This window comes from Zonotrichia leucophrys, chromosome 4, assembly GCF_028769735.1.
Source record: "Zonotrichia leucophrys gambelii isolate GWCS_2022_RI chromosome 4, RI_Zleu_2.0, whole genome shotgun sequence".
Taxonomy (NCBI): domain Eukaryota; kingdom Metazoa; phylum Chordata; class Aves; order Passeriformes; family Passerellidae; genus Zonotrichia; species Zonotrichia leucophrys.
Genome location: NC_088173.1, coordinates 9,046,507 through 9,068,334, shown reverse-complemented (window position 1 = coordinate 9,068,334; position 21,828 = coordinate 9,046,507). Strand labels below are relative to the sequence as shown.

General features: G+C 38.4%; 1 protein-coding gene across 5 annotated transcripts; it reads left to right on the top strand.

Moving 5' to 3' along the window:
* Positions 1-6,800: 6,800 nt before the first annotated feature.
* On the top strand, positions 6,801-21,136 carry NMU (neuromedin U). 5 transcript variants are annotated; one of them, XM_064712208.1, is made up of 10 exons: positions 6,801-7,346; positions 10,163-10,221; positions 13,484-13,531; positions 13,630-13,689; positions 14,243-14,272; positions 14,387-14,437; positions 16,468-16,542; positions 18,688-18,741; positions 20,105-20,144; positions 20,727-21,136. In XM_064712208.1, exons 1-9 carry the CDS (start codon positions 7,205-7,207, stop codon positions 20,138-20,140), a joined length of 555 nt encoding a protein of 184 aa, XP_064568278.1. In that variant the 5' UTR covers positions 6,801-7,204; the 3' UTR covers positions 20,141-20,144; positions 20,727-21,136. The 5 variants fall into 5 exon arrangements, with proteins under 5 accessions (XP_064568278.1, XP_064568283.1, XP_064568281.1 ...); XM_064712213.1 differs by lacking the exon at positions 10,163-10,221 and having other exon boundaries at positions 13,518-13,531; XM_064712211.1 differs by lacking the exon at positions 13,630-13,689.
* Positions 21,137-21,828: the final 692 nt, after the last annotated feature.

Sequence of the window (21,828 nt, the reverse complement as noted above, 5' to 3'; positions counted from 1 at the left end):
GCATCCCATTAATTTGCATAGTGACTCAAGCTCAGGCAAACCTTGTTTGGTTAAAACCTTAAATTATATTAACTTTAAATGTCAAAAATGATTGTAAAGAAATTTTGGTTCCTTAATGAGTATAAATACATTTCAGATTGCATATGTTAGTTGGAAGTTACCTGACTGAAATTCTTAGGCCCATTTATGGTGGTTATTACTCAGAAGCACAACACTGAGGACTTTAATCTCAAAGGGAAATCTCTTTAATGCTGTAATCTCTAAGGGAAGTCGCTTTAATGCTGCCATCTCCAGAATGTAAATTGAAAGTAGATTTGGGCCTGACTAAAAAGTTTGCTCTTTTCTGCCCTAATTTTCTTATTGCAGAAAAGTTGCATGCAGTTTTCACTTTGATTTAAGAGTGCTTTGCATTCTCTTTTCACCTGGGAAGGACTACATTACATTAGTCTACAGAAAACATGCTCAGTCCAGGGCGAGTCTGAAAATAACCTCTACATGACCCCTTTGTGCCAATGCATGCAGAAATTATAAACTGTCTTCTGGAGAGAGAAGTGTGGTCTAGCCCTATTAACCTCTACACAACCTCCTTTCTAGTAACATTTGTTAAATAATCCTTTCTGATAATTTCATCATGTCTCCTCAAGAAAAGATACAATTTGACCTAGTATATATTTTTGCCTATTATGCAGTATTATGTATTTCAGCCTTTTTCCATTTTAGGGGCTGTGCTTTAGGGTGATAACTTTTCCTTTCATACGTTGATGTCAGTTTTCAGCCCATTTGAAGAATATTTCTGTATTTTTAAGCATGAACTTCTTGAGTTCATTTATTATTTTTTATGGGACTTCCCAACTTTGTAATTGTATTGGAGTTGTTCTGTCGTATTTGATTTCTGCAGCATTCATTGATCATATTCACCAACAGAAACAAATAATATTTTTTTAAAAGTCTCATGTCATCAGTAAAACTGGAGGCTTTTCATAGATGATGTGTATATTTTAAGAGTTCTTTTGTCTGAGAAGACAGCAATAAGAAATCAGAATTAAAATAATTTAGGAATGAAAATCTCATAAGTATGGTTCAATTTTCCCCTGAAGAATATGACAGTGTCATGCTCCTTCTTTGAGACAATTAAAACTACTTTGTCCTAAATTTCTAAGGATATTTAAAAAATCTTCCAAAACCAAAACCATGTCTTTCTCCTGGCATTAATCCATTTTTAACCTATTACAGTACTTTAAATTATTAAGTTACAGTACTTTTTATAGCCCTTGTGGGCTCACTTCCATTATAAGAATATGAAACAATGATCCTACTCACTCCAGGGCTGTCATTTGAGATGGAGACTGCAGAGAGTTGGGTTTTATTTGCTGTTATGGGGAGAGCTGCCACTCATAGTAGTAATAACCTGTATTATTCATAATTTGCAAACGTTTCTTCCTGATAAGTAGCATTTTTATATGGAAAGTCACCTTCAGTTTTCCTGGAAGTAACTGCGTGACCCATCATGGACTATGAGCAGCCAGATTTATAACCCAGAAACCAGAGAGGGTTTTCAACAAAATCTGGAAGGAGTGGGCTAGGATGCTGAGCTGATCATCAGTGATATATTTGATCAATCTGCACAGAAAACGATTCCATTTTTAAGATAATAAAGAATGTGGCATGTCTAAAAGGTTTTAGTGTTTCCTAAGTTGCAGTTTATTATTGTAAAGCTGTTGAAAAGTTCGCGTGTCTGATCATTGTGCCTCAGATTAGACAGGCAAGACATCTTTTAAAACTCTCCTTATGATAGATTCCAAAAAACCTAAAACTAAGAAAAGATCAATTTCTTGAGCTTTGAGGGCAAAGACTCTACTGATGGGTTTTGGCATTCTTCTGCATTCAGTGGTTGGTACAATGAAAAAAAAAAACTGTTGTGGGCTCTATACAGAAATAATACCCTGCACAGTAAGGTGCCTTGCTGATTAACCCACAGTAAGAGCAGCTTTGTGGAGCTGGGGTAAGAATGAAGGGATTGGTAGAAATATCATTATTTTGTGTTATCATTATTTTGACATAACAATATCTATGAATTTTCTTCAGTTTTCTGCTCCATTAATAAATACAATTTCTAAGTAAATCTGGCATGAGCCAAGTGCTCTGGTCTTAGGAAGACAATGAGCAGATAAACAGGACAAACAACAAACCACAGGGATCCCATTGCTTCACAGTTTGGGCTGAGAATCTCTGAACCATTCAAACTGGAAGACACTGATAGGATTTTAGTCCATTCTTCCAAATTACTACCTTATGGTCTTTTCCTTCAAATTTTCAAGCAAGTGCTTTCATGCTGCATCCATGTGAAGGAATTTCCTGCAGCTGGCATTAGTTGTACCTCACTAGGAAGCTGGGAGGAGACTTTTGGTGAAGCACTAGAGGTTTGACAGTGCACCAAATTTAGCCCTGGAATATATATACTTTTTTTCTGAAGCCAGTGCCAATTCAAAACTTTTGGCAAAATATGAACTTTATAAATCAAATTTTCAGAATTCCTTCCTTTCTGCTGGATTTATGTGCATATTGTGAAAAAAATATGGAAAAGCATTGTGAGGTCATGATATGAGTTTGTGTCTCATTACAAGAGAATGATCCCATTGTAAAACCAACTCATCCTACAGGGGTGAGAAAGAACAAAATTTTGGAAGACAGAATTACATTTTCTAAGTGTCAGTACTCATCTACCTTCACTCCTCTATTTTCTTGTTTAAGGTCTTTTAAGTTAATAAAACCTGTAGATTCTGAAAGCAATATTGAGGAGAGGAAAGTGAGATGAGAGTCTCTTGCAGAGTAACCTTTTTCAAAAAAAATCATGCAACCATACTGTAGATAATTATTGCTTTCCTTTGAACAGAACTTTCTTTTCTACAATCATCAGGACTTCATAAAACAGTAATCTCTTCTGTTTCCAGTTCCATGTTTGTATAGAATAAATGGTGAATGCTGGTGGAAAATACGGAAAATGGTGTGAGTTTGGTGGAGAAAGGTTTATTCTCTGCGACCTGTTCCACTTCTTAAACAAACTCAAGTCCATAAAAATTACACATTTCTTCTGGGTATTCACAGGTAGCCACCATTTTGGAAAGATTATCATGTTTTTCATTAATTTAGTTACTGTCATCAGATTTTCTTTAGTCATTAAAAGGTTCAGTCATCTCTCTTTTACACAAGGAATTTTTAATGCAAAATATTTAGTAACTCTCGAAGAGAGCCCTGAACACTGGCTGCAATCAGTCCCATCACTGTTCCCTAGTGGAGTCTCTCTTAGCACAGGGACTGGGTTTTCTGTCCTCATTTCCAGTAGTTCAGGCAAGATGTAGTTCATTAGAGGGTCATTTATGTTTTACTTATTCATAAAGGAAGAGCTGAGGCATCATCTTAGACAAAATAAAAAAATGATTTTTTTTAGAAAATACAGGGTCTATCATGCCCAATATGACTTGAGTTTTGTTGTTTGCTTTCTATTTGTAGGAAGACATCCCTAAAGACTATTACTGAGTGATTATCTCTTTGTGTTACGCCAATACTGTAATAAAAGCCCATTTACTGATGCTTATTCTCGAATTGAGACTCCAGTGACTTTTCTTTATGGATCTTTTTTCTGGTCTGACACAAACTTTGTATTCATATTAGCAATAAAAGGAGAGAATACCTTGAAGAATCACAGCATCTGAGCAGCCATTAATTAATTTTGAGACTTGTCTACAGAAAATTTAATTCTCTAGAACATAAACAAGTAAGAACAAAATCCATGTGCACAACTTTCCCATTGAACAGAAGGATTAACAGGTTATTAACAGACCATCTGAAGTTGTGAGAAACATCCTCGCGCACACAGCGAGCCATTTCAAGCACTGCAGTAAGCGTGGAATTGAAAGTGAAGAAAGTGCAGTGTGGACAAAAGCACTCCTAGTGCTTGTGTTCAGATGTAGGAGGGATGATTTCTCATAATCTTTATTGAATTGAAGTTGCAGAAGCAGCAGCATGCACTGACCTTGTCAGCGGCTGCGTGTGCGTGAACGTGGCCAGTGGATGCAGTGACGCTGCTCCCGACCCTGCCCTTGCACACACAGACACCATGATGTTTGCACATACTCAGCTCTTTGGTTTCCTTTCCACTAGCCATAATTAACATTTATTCAAGCAACATTAGGAAGAACATAAATATTTCAAAGAAGCTAATTACAGCATCCAAAACATCCTCCAAGCTATTCGTTTAATGAGGATGTGTTTTGTTCCTGCAATAGTGTAACATTAATTTCATCAAGCAATTAAACAAAACAAAACCAGATACAATAAAGAAAGACATATTTTTTTCTCCTGTTTACAAGAATGCTTACTTGAATTTCAGTGAGTTCCTTGAATAAAGATGACTGTCATAAACCATGCAAGCTTCCTATAAACTCAGATTCAAGTTTGGTGAACTTGCTCTGTCAAAATTTGCACCAATTTCAGTAGAAATATTATCTTGGTATAATATATAGTCTGATCTTAGTGCAAATATACATTTTTGTTAGAAGTTATATCGTTTTTTTCTAGTATATTACAAGGAGGATTATAACTATGCCCAAATCAGATTACCTTACTCATGTATCAGGAAATGCAAAACTACCCTGATGCTCTTAGCAAAAAGGCATAGTCAAAAATTAAATGGAGTCCATACTGGGTTGGAAGTACTGGAGGAGGGAAGCCTGTAGGATTCAGACACTGTAACTCATGGCACGGACAGGATTGAATGTGTAATGGCTACTGCTTTTGCCCATTAGCAGGAGTCTGCTGAAAATAAAATTCACATTTCAGATGAAGGATTTTCAAGCAATACAAATCCAAGCAAGAGAGAATTTTTTTAAAATGGTAAATGGAAGACCAGAAATTTTCTACCTGAAAATTTTTTCTCATAATCTTCAAAATCTGATATGTTTCTGTGCAAGTGGGCTCAGCAAAATTTTTCAGTTTGCAGTACTAAAACACACTGTGCAAAAATGCAGCTTCTGGGCTAATCAGAGCCCTTTCACCTGAAACTAAAGTTTAAGTCAAGATGTATCTTTTTTTCAGTACTCTTAAAGAACTCTGAACCTTTCAACAGGTGCAGAATATTTACAGGTATCCAGTGCTCAAATCATAATAGACTGTAATTTATTTTATTTCACCATCTATTAAACATTTAACAAGACTGTAATAATTAAAATGCATAACAAATTAAATCTTTCCTTAGGCTAAAGCTTGGGACACTGATTCATGCAGTTGAATCAAGATAGATTAGGGAGATACCTTTCATCACTGATGACTCCCCATTTATGATAATTTCTTCAAATAAATGTGTTCTGCTTTTATTAATGAAAAAACAGAGCTAAATGCAATCCCTCAATTAAGACTGTTTAAAAATCCCTCTTTTAATTAGGCAGATATAAATATGATCATAGATACAAAATATAAGCTTCTTTAGTTTATATACTGGTTTGATAACTGGCTTTCCATTGACATGAGAATTAGTTCCAGACATATAAAGAAAAGCTTTGCTACTGAATCTGATAAAGAAGATGCTTCTATTACTAAAAGAACTCTACAGCATCTTAGCATTCTGCTTGGCAAATCTTTTGCAAATTTGATGGCCTATCAAAGTGTCCAGGGTGGCAGAGCCCACTTTATTTCACATACATCTGATAGAGATGAATGCAAAGAGCAAACACCAATGCTGTGGCTATAAATTAAACTTTAGCTTTGTTTCACAGTAACAGCCACTGCTCTTGTGAGGCAGATTTACTCCACCGCATACTATTTAGCTCCCAGTCAAAACCCACTGAAATGGTGAAAAAGAACTGCAAGTTGTTTTGGAAATTGACAATCTCTACTACTGTGCTGTTGTCGCATTCCTTAGGGAAAACGCAACCGAGAGAAAAAAATATGAGTGAATGTAAAAAGAAGGGGAAAAGAACATTAAGGCAGACTCTAAACTGGGATCTCCCACGGGAAACCATTTCTGTAGCATCAGAGCAGCACCTCATCTGTGCAGGATATTCCTGGAGCAAATGGGGAGAAAGCAGAGACAGACAGACATGTGCCACACTTCAAAGTCAGCCCTTGCTGCTGGGCTCGGTGTGAGGAGCGGGTCAGCACTGGCCTGAGCATCTTGCTCACTCTTGGCACTGGCGATCATCACTTGCTGGATCTGAGAGCAGGAGGAACAGCAGACTTTGGGCAGCCACTGTGGTAAGCCAGACCTTGCTGTGCTTCAGCTGGACTAAACTGCCCAAGTGCCTTAACAGATCTGCAGTCTGTGTACTTTTGACTGTCATAGAATGTAGTTGCTTTCATTATCTACAGGCATAAATGACAAGTGGGACTGAGGTCTGCAGCTCTGTTATTATAAGTGAAATACCTTGCTAAGCACAGTATTAGGATTTTAATTGCTAAATATTGTCCTGTCGCAGAGTTCTGTTTCGTGGCGTGGGACTGCGCGTGTATTTAAGGCACAGGGAAAGTCTGGAGGCAGTCACACCTCTGCAGCCAGGGACTCCTCAGAAAATTCAGTGACCAGTCGGCGGGTGCCGAGGCAGAGGGGTGAGTGTCCATTTGTCCATCCCTAGAGCCACCGACGTCTTCTCCCACACGCCAGCTCGACGAGATTTCCTCCCACGTTCGGCTGGCTGGGAGCAGATCAGCCGGTGGCTCGGATTGCCCCACTGTGAAACACGCCTCTCATCCCGGCATTCCTGTTGGGACGGTGTGCGAGCCCCGGGGCCGGGACAGTGTGCGAGTGGGACGGTGTGCGAGTCCCGGGGCAGGGACAGTGTGCGAGTGGGACAGTGTGCGAGTCCCGGGGCAGGGACAGTGTGCGAGCCCCGCTCCTCGGCCGGCCCCGTCCCAGCGCTCGGAGCACCCGAGCGAGGGAGCGCTACTGCTGCTGCCGGGCTCCGGGGCACTAAAACACGGGGGGTTTTGTAAAGGACGGCGTTTAACACGGGGCCTGGAGCCTGGCCAGCGCCTCGCCTCCGTGCCTCGCAGGGACTCCCCCGCGCCGGGGCGGAGCGGCTGAGTCACCCGCGGAGCGGGGCTGCCCTCCCGAGCCGGGCTGCGGAGCCCCACGTGCCGGGGATTTAAAGAGTTGGGGCAGCGAGCGAGGGCATGCCCAGCAGAGCGGCTGGCAGAGCGGAGCTCGGCGGACATGGGACACCCGTGCCACCAGCAGCGCCCCGCGGGCACCCCCGAGCGCGGCCCGAGGAGGGCAGGGCACGGCGCGGGGCTGCCCGGGGCCCCGCTGCTCCTCCTCTTCGTCCTCATCGCCTCCTCCATTTCTGCTTGCAAAGGTGAGGCTGGTCCCGCTCGCAATCCCTGCCCGCTGTCGCGGAGCAGGGTGCCCGCAGCCGGCCAGCCTTGCGGGCACGGCTGGGCACGGCTGGGCACGGCTCCGGGGCTGGGGCTGGGGGGCTCCTCCGGTATCCCGGCAGGATGACTCTGTCCTGGCAAAACACTCCAGCAACTTGGGGAATAGGCTTTTGTTAAAAGATATTTCATTTTAAGTGTCGTTTACTCTGATTTTAAAAGGTAAGAAAAGACGTGAAACAACATGTGTCACAAAATTGCAGGGCAGATTAGGATCCTCTGGCAGTCATTCCAACCTGTAGCAGTATGTATCGGGTGAGGAATCCTGAATGTTGCTATTTTTGTAGCAGGGGGCTCTTGTGAAACATCTAGCGGACTGTTTAACAAACCAGTCACTCTTTTTGACTCTATATTCCTACCTCAGATAGATTAACTGCTTACACCTTGTAAAGTAACGTTACAAAATGATGTGCAAGGACCATTTCTGTTTTGTTTGCATTTTATTTGTGGGATTTGCTCTAGTTGGGAGGAGTCTTTTTCTGCTATGTTTTGTTTTTTCAGTATCAATAACCAAAGAAATCTAATGGCAGCATACTTAATATGTTAAAAATAAGTTCTGAGGATGTGCAAGAGAGGAGAGAAGGAAGAGGAGCACAATGGAGGGCAGTGGCACACAGTATTTCATCACTGTTCTTTCACAAATGATTGCCAGGAGCTTGTTTAGGGATGCAGTAGAGGGAAGAGAAGACGTAAGATGTGAGTCCCAAGCTGTGCATCTGGCATTCTACTGCCTTGAAAGAAGTTGCATTTCTTAAAGAGGGCAGAATTGAAGGAGAGCAAATATGCTGTGGACAACGTTGATTTTGTAGAATGATTTCCACCTCCGCGTTCCCTTTAAATAGTACTCTTTTCTTCAATAGCACATGCTTCTTTCTTTCTTTCTCCCCCTCTCTCCCCCTCTCTCCCCTCTCTCCCCTCTCTCTCCTCTCTCTCATTTCTCTCTTTCTCTCTCTTGCCTTCTTTTTTTTCCCCTTCCCCCTATGGTTATGGTGTATATTACAAAAAAACCTTACTGTTTCACTGTGTACGCTGTTGTGGAAATTAATGAAGTCCTGTAGGTACTGCAGCCCTGTTCTGGATGGGGTGATGAAGGAACACTCCTCAACCTTTGGAGGAACACAGTCCCAGGTGCACAAAACAGATGGGATTGCACGTGAACGAAATGTTTCTGAATACGTAGAAAAGGGTAAAGGAAAGTGAGGGAAACAATTTATCTTCTCTGTCCAGAAGTTTATGGTACAGGCCAAAAATAAAGGAGAAAGTTATGATATTCAGGCTTTCCTGCTTGTTGCACTAAGTTTTACTAATGCATGCAAATGAATTTCTTTAGGTCTCCCTGAAAAGCCTTGGGAGCCAGTCAATGGCAGAAGCAGTGTTCAGAGATAGGCAGGCAATGCCTTGGTGGGGAAGGTGTTCTAATTTGAAATGTTGCCCTGTTCCACTCTTTTAACTAGGATACTAATGCCAGGTAACACTCCAGTTTGAATACAATAATTTAAGAGCAGAAGACAACATAAGACAACTGTAGCACCTTTAATTTATTTGGCATTTCTCTTTGAAATGAAACAAAAAATTGGAAATCAGTTTCCTTGTAATGTGAACAATTCAAACATTTTTTAAAAATCCCACTTCTATATAGTGTGAAATTAAGAGCCCCTTTATGGATGCAAAGCAAGCAGCCATAATAATTAGTCACCTTAAGAAAGTGCCAGTACAAAAATGTGGTTTTGAAATCCATCCTGTTCCATTAATGCCTGGAAATAACTACTGTTGTGATTATTGTTATTAGGGGCAAATGTAAAACAATTAACATGGTGGCATTTATTCCCTGCTCACTGGACATTCTCTCTAGGTCTCGAGGTGCAGCACCAGTTTCCCTCCCATGGGAGTTACAGCACATTCCCTCACGGACACCATTGGGTGGTGTCTGACACACTCACAATTTGGGGATGCTCGTTTCTGCTATTGACAGAGACTCTAACAATGCACTGCTATCAGAAATACACTGCCAGGTAAAATAACAAAGGGGTAAGAGGGATATTCTGGACATTGAGCTGGAAGGGATGCTGGGACAGTGACTTCCATGCCTGCAGCCTGAGTGGGTAGAGATAAAGAAAGGAGCTCCCCCAAGTTAAGCACAGCTTCACTGCATCGTTATGCAATTAAGAACACATTTAATCTACTGAGGGACAAGCTTTTCCACATCACATATGCAAGACAGAGGAAACAAATCCAGTTACAGATGTACTGTCTATCACCTTGTCAAAACAACATGTTTGTATCACGGACACTATTTATATGCAACCACACATTACGTAGTGCATGTTCAATTCTGCAGCTGTAGCACGCAGGAAGGCAAGAAGTAGAGTCCAGATCCTCAACTCACAGCGCATGCACTGGAGGTGAGCAGAGCTCAGAAAACTCGAGGTGGTAGGAACTGGACTGTGATTTTCTGAGCAGGTCTCAGTGTGACCTAAGTAGCTTCCACACTGTTTGTTGTTCAGACATGTGAGTGTCCATATCAGCTGTGAACTTGTGATAAAGCATCCTGCTGTGTTGCTGAAAGAGAGCAGGGAAAATCTACCAGACAAACCACAGAGCACCCAGGGTCACAGACTTCCTTGGACCAAACAGCTCTCGGCCTTTGCAGTTAATAGTTGTGCTAGATATGTCTGACATGGGACACTTACACAAATGACCTTTGCTGTACAGCATTGCTGAGCACAGTTTGTGCTTCCAGGTGCACCAATGCCATCCCAAGCACTCGAATCAGATGAGGATCTGCAGCTGTTGAAAGAGGTAAGCATCATCTGCCATGTGGTATTCTCCCATTTCTTCTGTGCCCATCCTTGCTACAGTCCCACCTCACTATCCAGGGTTTCTCTTGCACAGAGTTCAGCTGTGTTTTCTTCCAGTATGTCTTCCTGTATGTCTCCTATCCTGGCATCAGCAAAGAGGTGAAATATCCAATTTTCTGGGTATTCTGAACAGTTGCTTCAGGAGGATGTTGGGACTAAGTGCTGAGATGTCATTGTGAGAAGATATTGTTTTGTCTCAATGGAGAGCCATGTTTGAGAACTGTCAATGACCAGGCAGACACTGTCCCTGGAAGCATCACAGTGTTCCTCACATCTGGTAGATTTATAGTCTGTACATGATACTCAGGAATTGTTTCGACTTATCCTGTCTTGCTTCTTGCATCCTCTGCTCAGCACACAAGGCTGGGACGCTGTTCAATCCTATCCTAGCCTCTCAATTTACTAGTCAAAGGACAGTGTACTGTGTCAATTAGCCCCTCTAACATGTGGCTGCTGATTGGTATCATAACTTCCGCCCTCATCTCTGAAATGAGCGTTTGTTTTGACTCTGGAGTGTGACGCATGTGTTAGCACAGGCTCTTCCTTGCCCTTTGGGAACAGATGGAGTGGCAGGGCATGACATGTGGAGAGGGTTTATCCTGCAACTTGCATGCCCTGGTGTTGCTGCAACTGTCAACTGTTGTGTTGACATTTAATTTAATAGCTTTTGATAACATTGGAAAATAAGTGACTCATCACAGGGGCAGATGCAGAGAGTAAATTTCTTCTGACTGAGACCATTACAGGAGACATTCTGCTTACTGTCATCTCCCCACAGTTCATATTGGACATAACTTGGGCATAGTGACTCAAAACCTAACCTATTCTAGACTGGCACCTGAATGAGCCCTAGGGATGTCGTTCACCTGGGAAAAAATCGTCTCTTGGGAAGTAAGAACCCGATAACTATAAGGAGTTTTTGAAAGTTAGTTATTTACATTCTGAATTTAAAAAGCTGTTTTATACATTTCTGCATGTCTTGATAAGATTTGTTAGCTTTAAGATTTGTCCCTGTGGTGCCTGGAAACCAAGACAAAGGTCCTGTTGATTTCAATGAAGAAAACAGTATGCATAAGATACTAGATATTGTAAAGTTTTGCAATAGAAGCAATATAAAAGCTACCATTAGAACTAGAATTATGCTGGACTGGAGAGTGTCTAAAGAAAGATAATTAGATATATATTTATATACCCTAAATCAACCTAGTTACTCACCCATACTAGGCCACTGAGGTTTCATAAAGTGCAAGTAAGTAATAATTCTTCCCTCTTTGCTACTTTACTAGTGGATCATTCAGAAAAAACCCTGCCTCTAAATAAACCTGGTATGTTCCAGGAATGGCTCTGAGTTTATAAATCTGAGAACTTTGTCACTAAGTATTTTGTTTCATTACTTGGCTCTTACTTCCTTTGTTTCTTTATGTTAATTAACCAACTTGCAATCTTCTACCCTCAGGCCACATTTCTGAGACAGGAGAGAAAATTTTGGAGAAGTATAAATATAGAAACTATTAAATTTTTAAAAATGAATTAACAGAAATGGTCACTTTTCCTCCATCCTTGCTTGGTCTGCAAAGGTTTTAGCTGAAAGATACAGTTGTGTTGAACAATTGCAAAGCAGTCTCTGGCTTGTTCTGCTACTGAACTATGTTAGTTCTTTGTGTCAAGTAAATAAACAAATAAAACCCAAGCACAAACAATCCCCAAGAGGAAACAGCCCTTTCTTTAACATAAGCTTCCAAAATTACTTCAGCTTGATTTTATCTCATTCATTGCTGACTTCTTCCTCTGTACTTTCTGACTCTGAAAGTAGTGAAGCTGAGCTAACGCACTCAAACACGTGTAAGATGAAGGAAAAAAAGAACAGAGAGGATGTGTTACTAACAAAACCTATTTGAAAAGGGAATCCTGTGAGCTATTAGTTTTTCCACTATATCTGCTAATGCTTTTTCATAGATTGTCTCTGGAGAAATGAATCATCTCTTGTTCTGAAGTGCTCAGATAAGCACTATTTTTTAGATTTCTTTTTTCCTTTAATGTTTTCTTTGCTAATGCATGTTGCTTAGGGCTTTTTCTCTATAAAAAATTTGCAAGAACAATTGCATTGCCTGCTCTATCAAAAAAACCCCAAACCACTATGTTTTTGAAAGCCTGTGAAAAACATGAGTGGCAAAAATATTTTTTCGTCTAACACTAACAAATATTACATGGAAAAAAATAGCACATACTCATTGAGATTACTTGGATACAACTTTGAAGTTACTTAATAAAATTGTAAGTTGCTTTTTGCCATCATTATTAAACTGTGCAACTTCATTTGCAGTGCTGGAGACTTTTCCTTACAGAATACTCCAAGCTTTCAGCGCTGGTAATATTATTTCTCTGAACTCAAATACCTGTTATTCCATTTCTTATTCCTTCTCTATTAATAACTCCAGTAAAAATTAATCAGTTCTTTCATCTTGGAAAAGAGACAGAAGGAGGATGTAATTAATACAAGGTTATGAACCTTAGGGAGAGGATGGGCAGGAATCACTTGTTTGGTACTTCCAAGACCATGACGGCATGGAATGAAGACAGCTTTGAAAAGACTGGTGTAGACAAAGAGTAATGATGCTTCACACAGTGTTGGGAAACTTCTGGCACAAATTGAGTGGTGTGCATAACATGTGCCAGCACATCTCATAATCACTCAAGAGATGCATGTGTCATACACCTGTAGGGATGCCATAGTCCAATTGAAAGAGCTGTGTTTGAGGATTGAACCTTGAATGCCTTGCCTTAGTTTTGTTATTTTCTTCACAGTTTTGTATAGTTCAAAGATTTTGCAGAAGAGATTCAAGTTCATACTTCATGCCCCATATGCTTACAATTATAACTTAAAATATGACTTAGTCTGAGAAGTTTGCAGTTAGGAGGAGTATGTGCTGGGTACAGAATAAGAGTCACAGATACGTATGTTTGTTGAGATAATGCAAATATAAGTTTGTTGCTGTTGTTTTCTTTATTTTTTTTTAATATGGTTAAGGCCCTTTCCCCCTTTAAATGCAAGGTATTTAATGAATGGACCTACAAGGATGTCTTACAATAGGCAAGCTTGCCATGCCATTAGCTGCACTTACACTTACCTTTTTCTGAAAATATGCATGTTTCCCTTGTTTTTATTACTATGACTTCCTAAAAAACTGTGTGAACCCTTACAGATAGATGATGCATGTTCTGCTTACCTCTCCACAGATTCGCAGCCTCAGGTGAGTCAGACAGAGGTAACTCTACTATTTGGATACTGTTTGCTATATGTAGTAGAATTGGAAGTGTGATATCTGAGTTCCTGTTTTCTTTGCATTAGGTATCCAATACACTGGAAGAACTCTGTTTTTTGATCATGGGCTTTCTCCAGAAACCACAGGTAACACACACAAAAGGCTGCTTAGCATTTTTGAAGCCTGATCTCTTACTGTGCCATTGTCTACAATGAATTCTGAGGACCCAGTATGCAAAGTGTCATTCAGCACTGGAAGTACTTCTATCAGTTTTTACTCTGAAATGCCATGTGCCTGAATGTAACACCTTGTAAAGACAACAGGGATACATCAACCTTTTGAAAATTATCTCCAGGCTGAGTACAAAGTGTTAGGTGTTTTTATTGCTCTAGACTAGAAAAACTATGAATTCTCAACAGACAAAGAAATTTACTTCAGAGAGTAAATCTCCTAAGTAAAGGAGATGAACAAGGGAACATCTGCTAAACACATCTAACTCTTCTAGGGCAGAGTAATCAATGCTCTCCACAGAGTTTGAAGTGATTAGTTAGATTGATAAGCAAAGGCATGCAATACTTCTGCCAAGGAAGAAGGATATTTCAACCCAGTGCTGAAAAGATTATGTGTTTAATCAAAATTACCAATTGTTCTTTTTATTTTAATGAATAAAAGCCTTTCTACCAACTATTATTCCCACAGGATTTAGATGAGAAAGACAACACGAAAAGGGTAAGATGTCTATATATGTCCTACAATCACACTAAAAAAGGCAAGAAAATCTTAAAACTGTTGCCCTGCTTTGTAGTAAAACCCCCTTTCTTTTTTTTTTTTTTTTTTGAACAGTTCTTATTTCATTATTCTAAGACTCATGACTCGGGCAACTCAGACATCATGGTAAGTGGCATAGCCCCTCCTTATGAGTGAGTACATGTGTGCTTGTATGCAAAACCAAGGCAATATTCCTTTTTGCAGTATAGCAAAAATGAATATTGCCAACTGTATAGCAAGCTCAGGACTGGGAGTTGCACGTTTACAGTACAAAAGGGGTTTTAATAATATGGGAGAGGATGATCAGTACTGTACAGTTGTGGAAAAAAAAATCTAAAAAACTCACCTGAACATTCATGGAAATCCAACTGAATCTTAATCTTGCAGTTTCAAATTTTAAGAATGAGAACAAATACTTTTTTTGGGTATTGGAACATAGCACATGCAGTGATACAATGTGGACTTACAGGACCTGAGAACATGACCATAACTATTAGATACTCTTGAAAGCATTTTTATTAATTTTTAATTACACTGTATTAATTCATTTGCACATGTCATAAATATTTAGAATAAAATAGTATTTAAGTCTCACTTGGACTTTGGATTATATTTTGAATGAAAAATATAGTTTAAACCATGACCAAGAATTGTTGCTCTAAAAGTATTCTCATAAACCAACAAGCCAAGTACATGATCCATTCTCACTTTTGAGATGCAAACATGCTCTGTTATCTGTGTGCATCTATGCACCACAGGATTTTGAGAGAGTTAAACATATTCATATTTTCTTGTTTCTTAACAATCATTCTTACATGCCAATGTCCATTTTTGCCTTGTTCTTTACATTTCTTCAGAAGCATGTGGTGTGTTTCCTAGAAAGTGACATTGCTCATATTGGTGTCAATGTTTTCATGCTACAGCAGCTTTGGAGGCTTTAATGGCAATTAAGGCACAGTGAAATGAGCTATTTCTGCTGCTGCTCCTGCTTAAAAGGTTACTGCACTCCACTGCACCGTCCTGAATACCATTGCTGCTGCTCCCAGAGGTCACTGCTCTCTCACTTTTGGTTTAGCTGTTCAGATGACAATTTTCTAGCCATTCTCAGAGATACTTACTTAGGTGAGATCCATCATTCTCACCTTTATAAGTTCTCTCCACTGGCTGCAAGACAGAGCCCAGGTGGACAGCTGGGATGTTCATTAACTACTTCAATCACAGCAGATTCCTACTTTTTTTAGGTATTATGATCCTATATTGTTTACCTTAGGCAGATAGCACAAAATTGGCTACAAATAAGCAAATTCATTTACTTATTAAGTAAATGAATTTGTTGGTAACTCTGGTTACTTCATATATTATAATTCTCTTAATTGCATTACTTTTCAAAGAAGTATTGTAGCAAAAATGCATTGTTTTTTAAATTACATTTATATGAGTGGAAGGTTTAAATTGGTTAATGGAACACAGGTTTTTTACACTTTAATTTTTCCTGTGGACCTCTCTCCAAAATCCCACATAGCTGTGTTTTTCCAGGGTAAGCACTTAGGCTGCACACAATGCCACTGTGCATAATTAGGCTGTCTGCAAGCTAAAAGTCTTGTTGAACACAAGGAATTTCATGATCAGAGCTTAGAGTGACCAGTGCCATGGTTACAAATGTCCCTTGAGAATGGATTTCTACTGTACACTGTTCTTCAGCAAAAAATAAATTTTTTTGTTGCCATTTATTTTGAAGTAAAATGAACTTCTCAGTACAACAGAGGTTGAAGCTGCTAACTTCTATAGTAGAAAATTGCAGAAGTGTTAGTAGAAATACTGTATGGCAATATTCTCAATACCACTCATAGAGACCGAACAAAGTCTGAATAATTCCAGGAGTCTGTAAATGGTTCTTAACCTTCAGTTAGCAAAGGTGAGGATACACAGCTTTTCCCTCCATCACTCTGTGTAGTGTAAATATAAATGTTGATTTCTGTTTGTTGTCAAGTCAAAATTTTTAAAAAATAAGTTTTTCAATTAATCAATTTCTCAGTCTTCAGTCCTTTGTTGGTGCATGTTTGGTCCATGAGTCAATACTGCAGAAAGAGACTTTTTGTGCATCATAAGGGCCAAATTCCACTGTTGCTCATGTGTGTGTGTTCGTGTCCTCTCAGTCATCTGTCCTGCATCCTTTACTGCAACTCGTTCCTCAGCTTAATGAGAGAAGACTGAAGAGATACAAACTGGACGTATGTAAACTGAAACTCTGCATGCTTATGTTCTTACACTTTGTGATTCATTATCTGTTCCGAAAATGCCCTTGTAGACCTTTCTGCTTATATATTTTGGTTGGTCTACCCAAATCTTGATGTCACAGAATGTGCTTCAGGAAGGCTTATCTTGCTGTTGTCTTTCTTCTTCCTCATATTGGGAAGAACAACAGAAGCTGCTGTACATAAACCCATCCACCTCTCTCCCTGGCTAGATAAGGAATTGAAAAGGTGGATGAGTGAAGGAGGAAACATGCTCTATTAAATTCATTATTTCTCCCCAATTTGAAACAGCACCAGATTTTTTCATGGCTTTGATTCCTCTTGGGCCACAGCCTGCCTGATAGAATATGATCTAAGAAAGAAGACTCAAGCATTATTTTGGCTAGTCAATATAAGAGACTGAGCAAAAGACCTTCTAGAGGGTGGGGATTCAAATAAAACTCTAAGTAATCATACATCTTCATGGAAACATATTTTTCTGTGTACATATATACATGCAGGTTTGTAAATAAACTTGCATATTTATTACGGAAGTTTTTTTTTTTAACATCTCCAAACCCTTAGAAGTTTAGAAGGCAGGTGTTACAAAAATGACAGATTGTTAGCTTCAGGTGTTTACTAATACCAAACTTCTGACATGAACTCAAACAAGAACATGTAATCTTTAAGGAGGGTCTGCTTGTAAGAGAAAAATGACATTAACATAAATCTCAGTTTCTCATTAGTAATTTTACTCTCTCTGTTCTGGATGAATTTCTTAATCTTGCAACAGCTGCCTATTTTGTTCCTGTTTTTGTTTTTTTTTTACACATTGAATAGAAAAAATAGAAAATATTACATATGAATACCATAAGACTCAAATGGCAATGTACAGAAAAATTTTTACCCTTTTGAAATATAAAAAATTATAATAGTGATCAGATTATAAATCCAAGATGGGTGTTTCAAACGCAGATAATGCTAGAATGACAATAGAAATAAAAATCATACAGATGTTTTATGTACAATGCTATATGTGATGAATTGAAGTCAGAATTAGAATTAAGACTCAAAAATTATGTATAGTTTAAACTCTACTTCCTTTGAAAGCTTCCCTGGATTGAATCTACTTCTGTAGCTTGGAAATGATGGGAGTCATCCTGTTTTACACAATTCTCACAGCATTAGCAGAGAGCAGGTGTGATTCCTTTCCATGACACTTCACCTTATGATCACTTCACCAAGAGATCACAGCAACCCAGTGTTTAGTTGGGAAATACCCCCATTGCTAGATAAAAGCCATCTTCATTTTAATGTTCTGGTAAGCATAACACTAAAATTATTTTGTTTCTCAAGTGTACTGTCTCCCCACCTGCAGGGCAGACACATCACTTCTCTCTGGTGCCAACAGAAGCAAATAAAACACTGCGATTAAGCCTAAGATTCTATAATCATGGAGGTCTCATTAAAGCAACTGGATACTTCATGCTTTGTACTTCTTGCATTTAAATAGAATTTCTATTGTCTTCATCATTTGTTAGCCTCCTTGCTATGTGGATCAGCAGGCAGGTGTTTCACCCTGTGTGCAGTGTGGACAGGATAGACTATCACAAGTACTGCTCTTTGGGACTTAATGTGAGGGAGGCTGTTATGGCACATCTTTGGGAACAGTCTGGGGTTCATTCCTGGGAGAAGCCCAAGCATTTCTGATATTTAAACTTTGCATTTAAACTTTGCATTTCTGATATTTAAACTTTGTATTTTTGTCCTCCTGCAAGATGCAGAAAGCAACTCTCTCTGTAGAGACCGCTGTCATGAAGGCAGCCTTGTTGTGCCTGGGTAGTGAGCCCTGGAAAGTCAGAGGCAAAGGCTGTTCCTCATTTCTAGTGCCATTCAGAAGCAATCTGAGCTGATCTAAAACTTCAGGTGGAATTTGTTCCACCTGAACATTCATATGTTCTCTTCCATTTCTACATGACAACTTAAACTTTGTGTTACTGACATGGGGAAATGCACATAAAGCATTTAGGGAGTAAGACCTTAAGTAGTACTGAAGAAATATTTTTTATATATACATAAACAACCTCTCAGTATGTATTAATTTACAGCTGTAGATGTAATTTAAAATACTTTTTTCTTCAGGAAGAACTTCAAGGACCTGGAGTGATTCAAAGCAGGGGCTACTTTTTCTACAGGGTATGGTTTGTTTAATTTTTTTTTTTCCTTTTTTTTTTGTGGTGAGAGTTAAAAAAAAAAAAAAAAGTAGAGCAATAACTGAATTACAGGAAGATTTACTGTGATTAAGGATACTTTTTTCAGTTAGATCATTCCACCCTACAAGACATCTCCAGGTCTGCTCCTGACATTTCCTTATATTAAAATAAAGGCATTGCAGGAATTTTTAAAAAATCATATTCCTAGGTTTGTGTATACATGAGACCATTCTGTGCCTTAAAAAGTCATTGGTTATTTCGTATCTATTTGTCAGAGAAAGTTCTAGAAAATATGGCATCTTGGAAAATCTTCGTAAAGCATTGTTCAGCAGGGTATGTTTGCACATGATATAAATGATATAATGATATAAATGATATAAATATGATTCCACCCTTACATTATGCTAGGTCTGACCTTGCCATTTTCCTTCTGTTTTGACCAGTAAGGTAAGAAACTAGATACAGAAATTCTCATGAGACTGAGTTCATCATGAGAACATCTACTGTGTTCATCTTTTACCCCATAGAGCCTTTTTACTTCACTTTAGCAAAATTGAGAAGGTGGCAATCAGACTTTCTGGCATTTCTGCTAAAATAAGAAAGTGGCTGATGGCTTTAAATAAAAATGTGGCTAGGATTGTACTCAATGATTCTAAGGGCCTTTTTGCAAACTAAATTATTCTATAATTCAAATGAAAAGACCAGAGATTTGTATAGTTATATTTCTTATGTATCAGGCTTGGATTCTTAGAGTTGTTATGACTGGCCAAATTTATGGGTAATATTAATATTGGTAAAAGGTAAATCCATATTAAGCCCAGGAAGAAATTTTTATCAGATTTAGTAGAAGTTGTATCAAGTCCCTCACTAGTACAAAATATTTCTGAAAAACACTACAGTGAAAAGAGAAAAAGTCCTTGCCTATATCAAAGAATACAGTCTAAAAAGAAAATCATTGAGAGTGACATGTATGTGTTTGTTAATAGCAACAGGCACTTATAATGAAATAATTACAACAATCAGAAAACACATTTCAAGAAAATGCAAAAAGAATAAGGATTAAAATCTCTTGAAGTGACTTCTTATGGCTTTCTCCCCCTTATAAACTCATACAAGATAGAAAATTCATTCCTCAATTGATATGCAGCAAATTTTAGTGTGTAATTCTCCGACAGAGGAAGATACAGATTAAACAATAACTTATCTTAGGTCTATCTTTGACAATAATCACAATGACACTGCTGAGAAATTCACTAATTTCTATACACACCAAGTTGTTAGGGGTTTTGTTACTTAATTCTGTCAGTTTTACAGAATATATAACTTACTAAATATTTGTCTTTCAGCCACGTAATGGAAGGAGATCAGTGGGTTTTCGCTAAGGAGGTATTTATTTAATGCTTTTGATCATGATCTACATGTAAATTAGTTCATTTTTATCCAAATAGACCACAATATTTTTGTTGAGAAGTTGTCTCAGAAAGACCTTAACTGTGTAATTGGCTTAGATTTCCACCCACAAACTTTTCCCAGATGTTAAATACACTTAGATGTGTTAATTACACTTCAGATGAATTGAACAAAAGCTGTAGGTATTCAGTTCCCAGAACAGAGAGCACAGATGTGTTTCAGGCAGCAAGAAATGGAAAATATCCCACATTTGTAAACAATTTGGAAAGTACTGATGATGACAAGTTCCTTCCTAAGAAGAACTTACCTGTCAAAAGAATGCTGAGAAGTAAACTGACATCCTGAAGGTAACTCCCTAATCTTGAAAAGATAAAAAATTCACACTGAAACGGAGTGCAAACTTCAGGATTTAATTTCAATGCCTGCAACTATCTGGAGAGATGTAAAAATGTAGACCAATACTATGTATTTTCTAATGTATTTTATTCTGCCATCATTTTTAAGTGTTATATCAACTTAGAGTTATACCAACAGCTAATGCTCTATCTTATTTTTCAGGATTATAGATTCCTGACTTAGAACTAAAACTGCAGGAATGCTGAGTACATGGACATACTGTTTTCCTTACAATAATTATTCATTATTAATGTACAATTAGAAATCACTCAAATGTAAATATTCTTAACCCAGAATCTGTTAAGAAGGTCTTTACTATCTTGATTATATTAAAAGCATATTAAAAGTATTTGTTTCCTAGTGTTATGATGTTCACAACCTCATGTAATTCAACTGTAAAGAGTCACTGTTTGCACACAACAGACATTGCCTCTAACAACCCTGTTAAGCAAATTTTCCCTTCTAAATAAAGACCCTCAGCCAGACAGTTGTTTTAATGAGAATGTTTGCAATCAAGACTCCTGTGTTTTTTCCAGAATATGTTGTGATTTGTGTGTTTCACCATCTCAAAAAAAAAAAAAAAGAGAATTCTTTTCCCTTAATAAAAGGAACCTGAACAAGTTGCACGTTTTGAAGAAATATTGTGACTTTAATTCAACTAAAATATAATGGCATTCTTTTTTAGCTATTAAGAACACAGATGCATGATGGTTCTCGTTTGGAAGAAGACTTAATTGCAAATGGGGTCACAATTCACTTGAAAACTCAACTGCTTTTGATGGAGACTGAAAGAAACTCTACTCAGAAGCACAAGTTACCCCTTACAATCTTCCCAGCTCTTCTCTCCGAGTTTATTTTCACACCAAAATTGTGTTAAATTATGTTGTTGAGGTTGTAATTATATTGAAAGTAACTAATCACTCACAAGGAGATGATCTTTAAGTCCCTTCCAATCCAAACCATTCTGTGCTTCTGTGACTCAGTTTAGAAGTGGGCCAAAATTTTTAACATTATATTGACTGGTCATGGTTTGAATTGGCCTCAGCATTACTGCTCCTGCTTCTGCACTTTTGGATGAGCAATAAAACTTCAGAAGGTAGTTGGAAAAATTACGGCCTCAGAGGAAGCCAAATTGAGAAGATCTTTTCCTCTTCTTTCCCACCTGTTTTTGCTCTGCACTTTAATAATTTACTCTTCCTATAACAAAATTTGTTCAATATTCATGGTTTAATTTTAATGATTTTCACTTAGTTATTTTGAAAAA

Bases quoted from the DNA above. Each gene is read 5' to 3' on its own strand.
- NMU (XM_064712208.1), top strand. From the start codon at position 7,205: ATGGGACACCCGTGCCACCAGCAGCGCCCCGCGGGCACCCCCGAGCGC. The intron at 7,347-10,162 runs GTGAGGCTGGTC...TTGTGCTTCCAG, and splicing joins CTCCATTTCTGCTTGCAAAG to GTGCACCAATGCCATCCCAA. The intron at 13,532-13,629 runs GTGAGTCAGACA...TCTTTGCATTAG, and splicing joins CCACAGATTCGCAGCCTCAG to GTATCCAATACACTGGAAGA.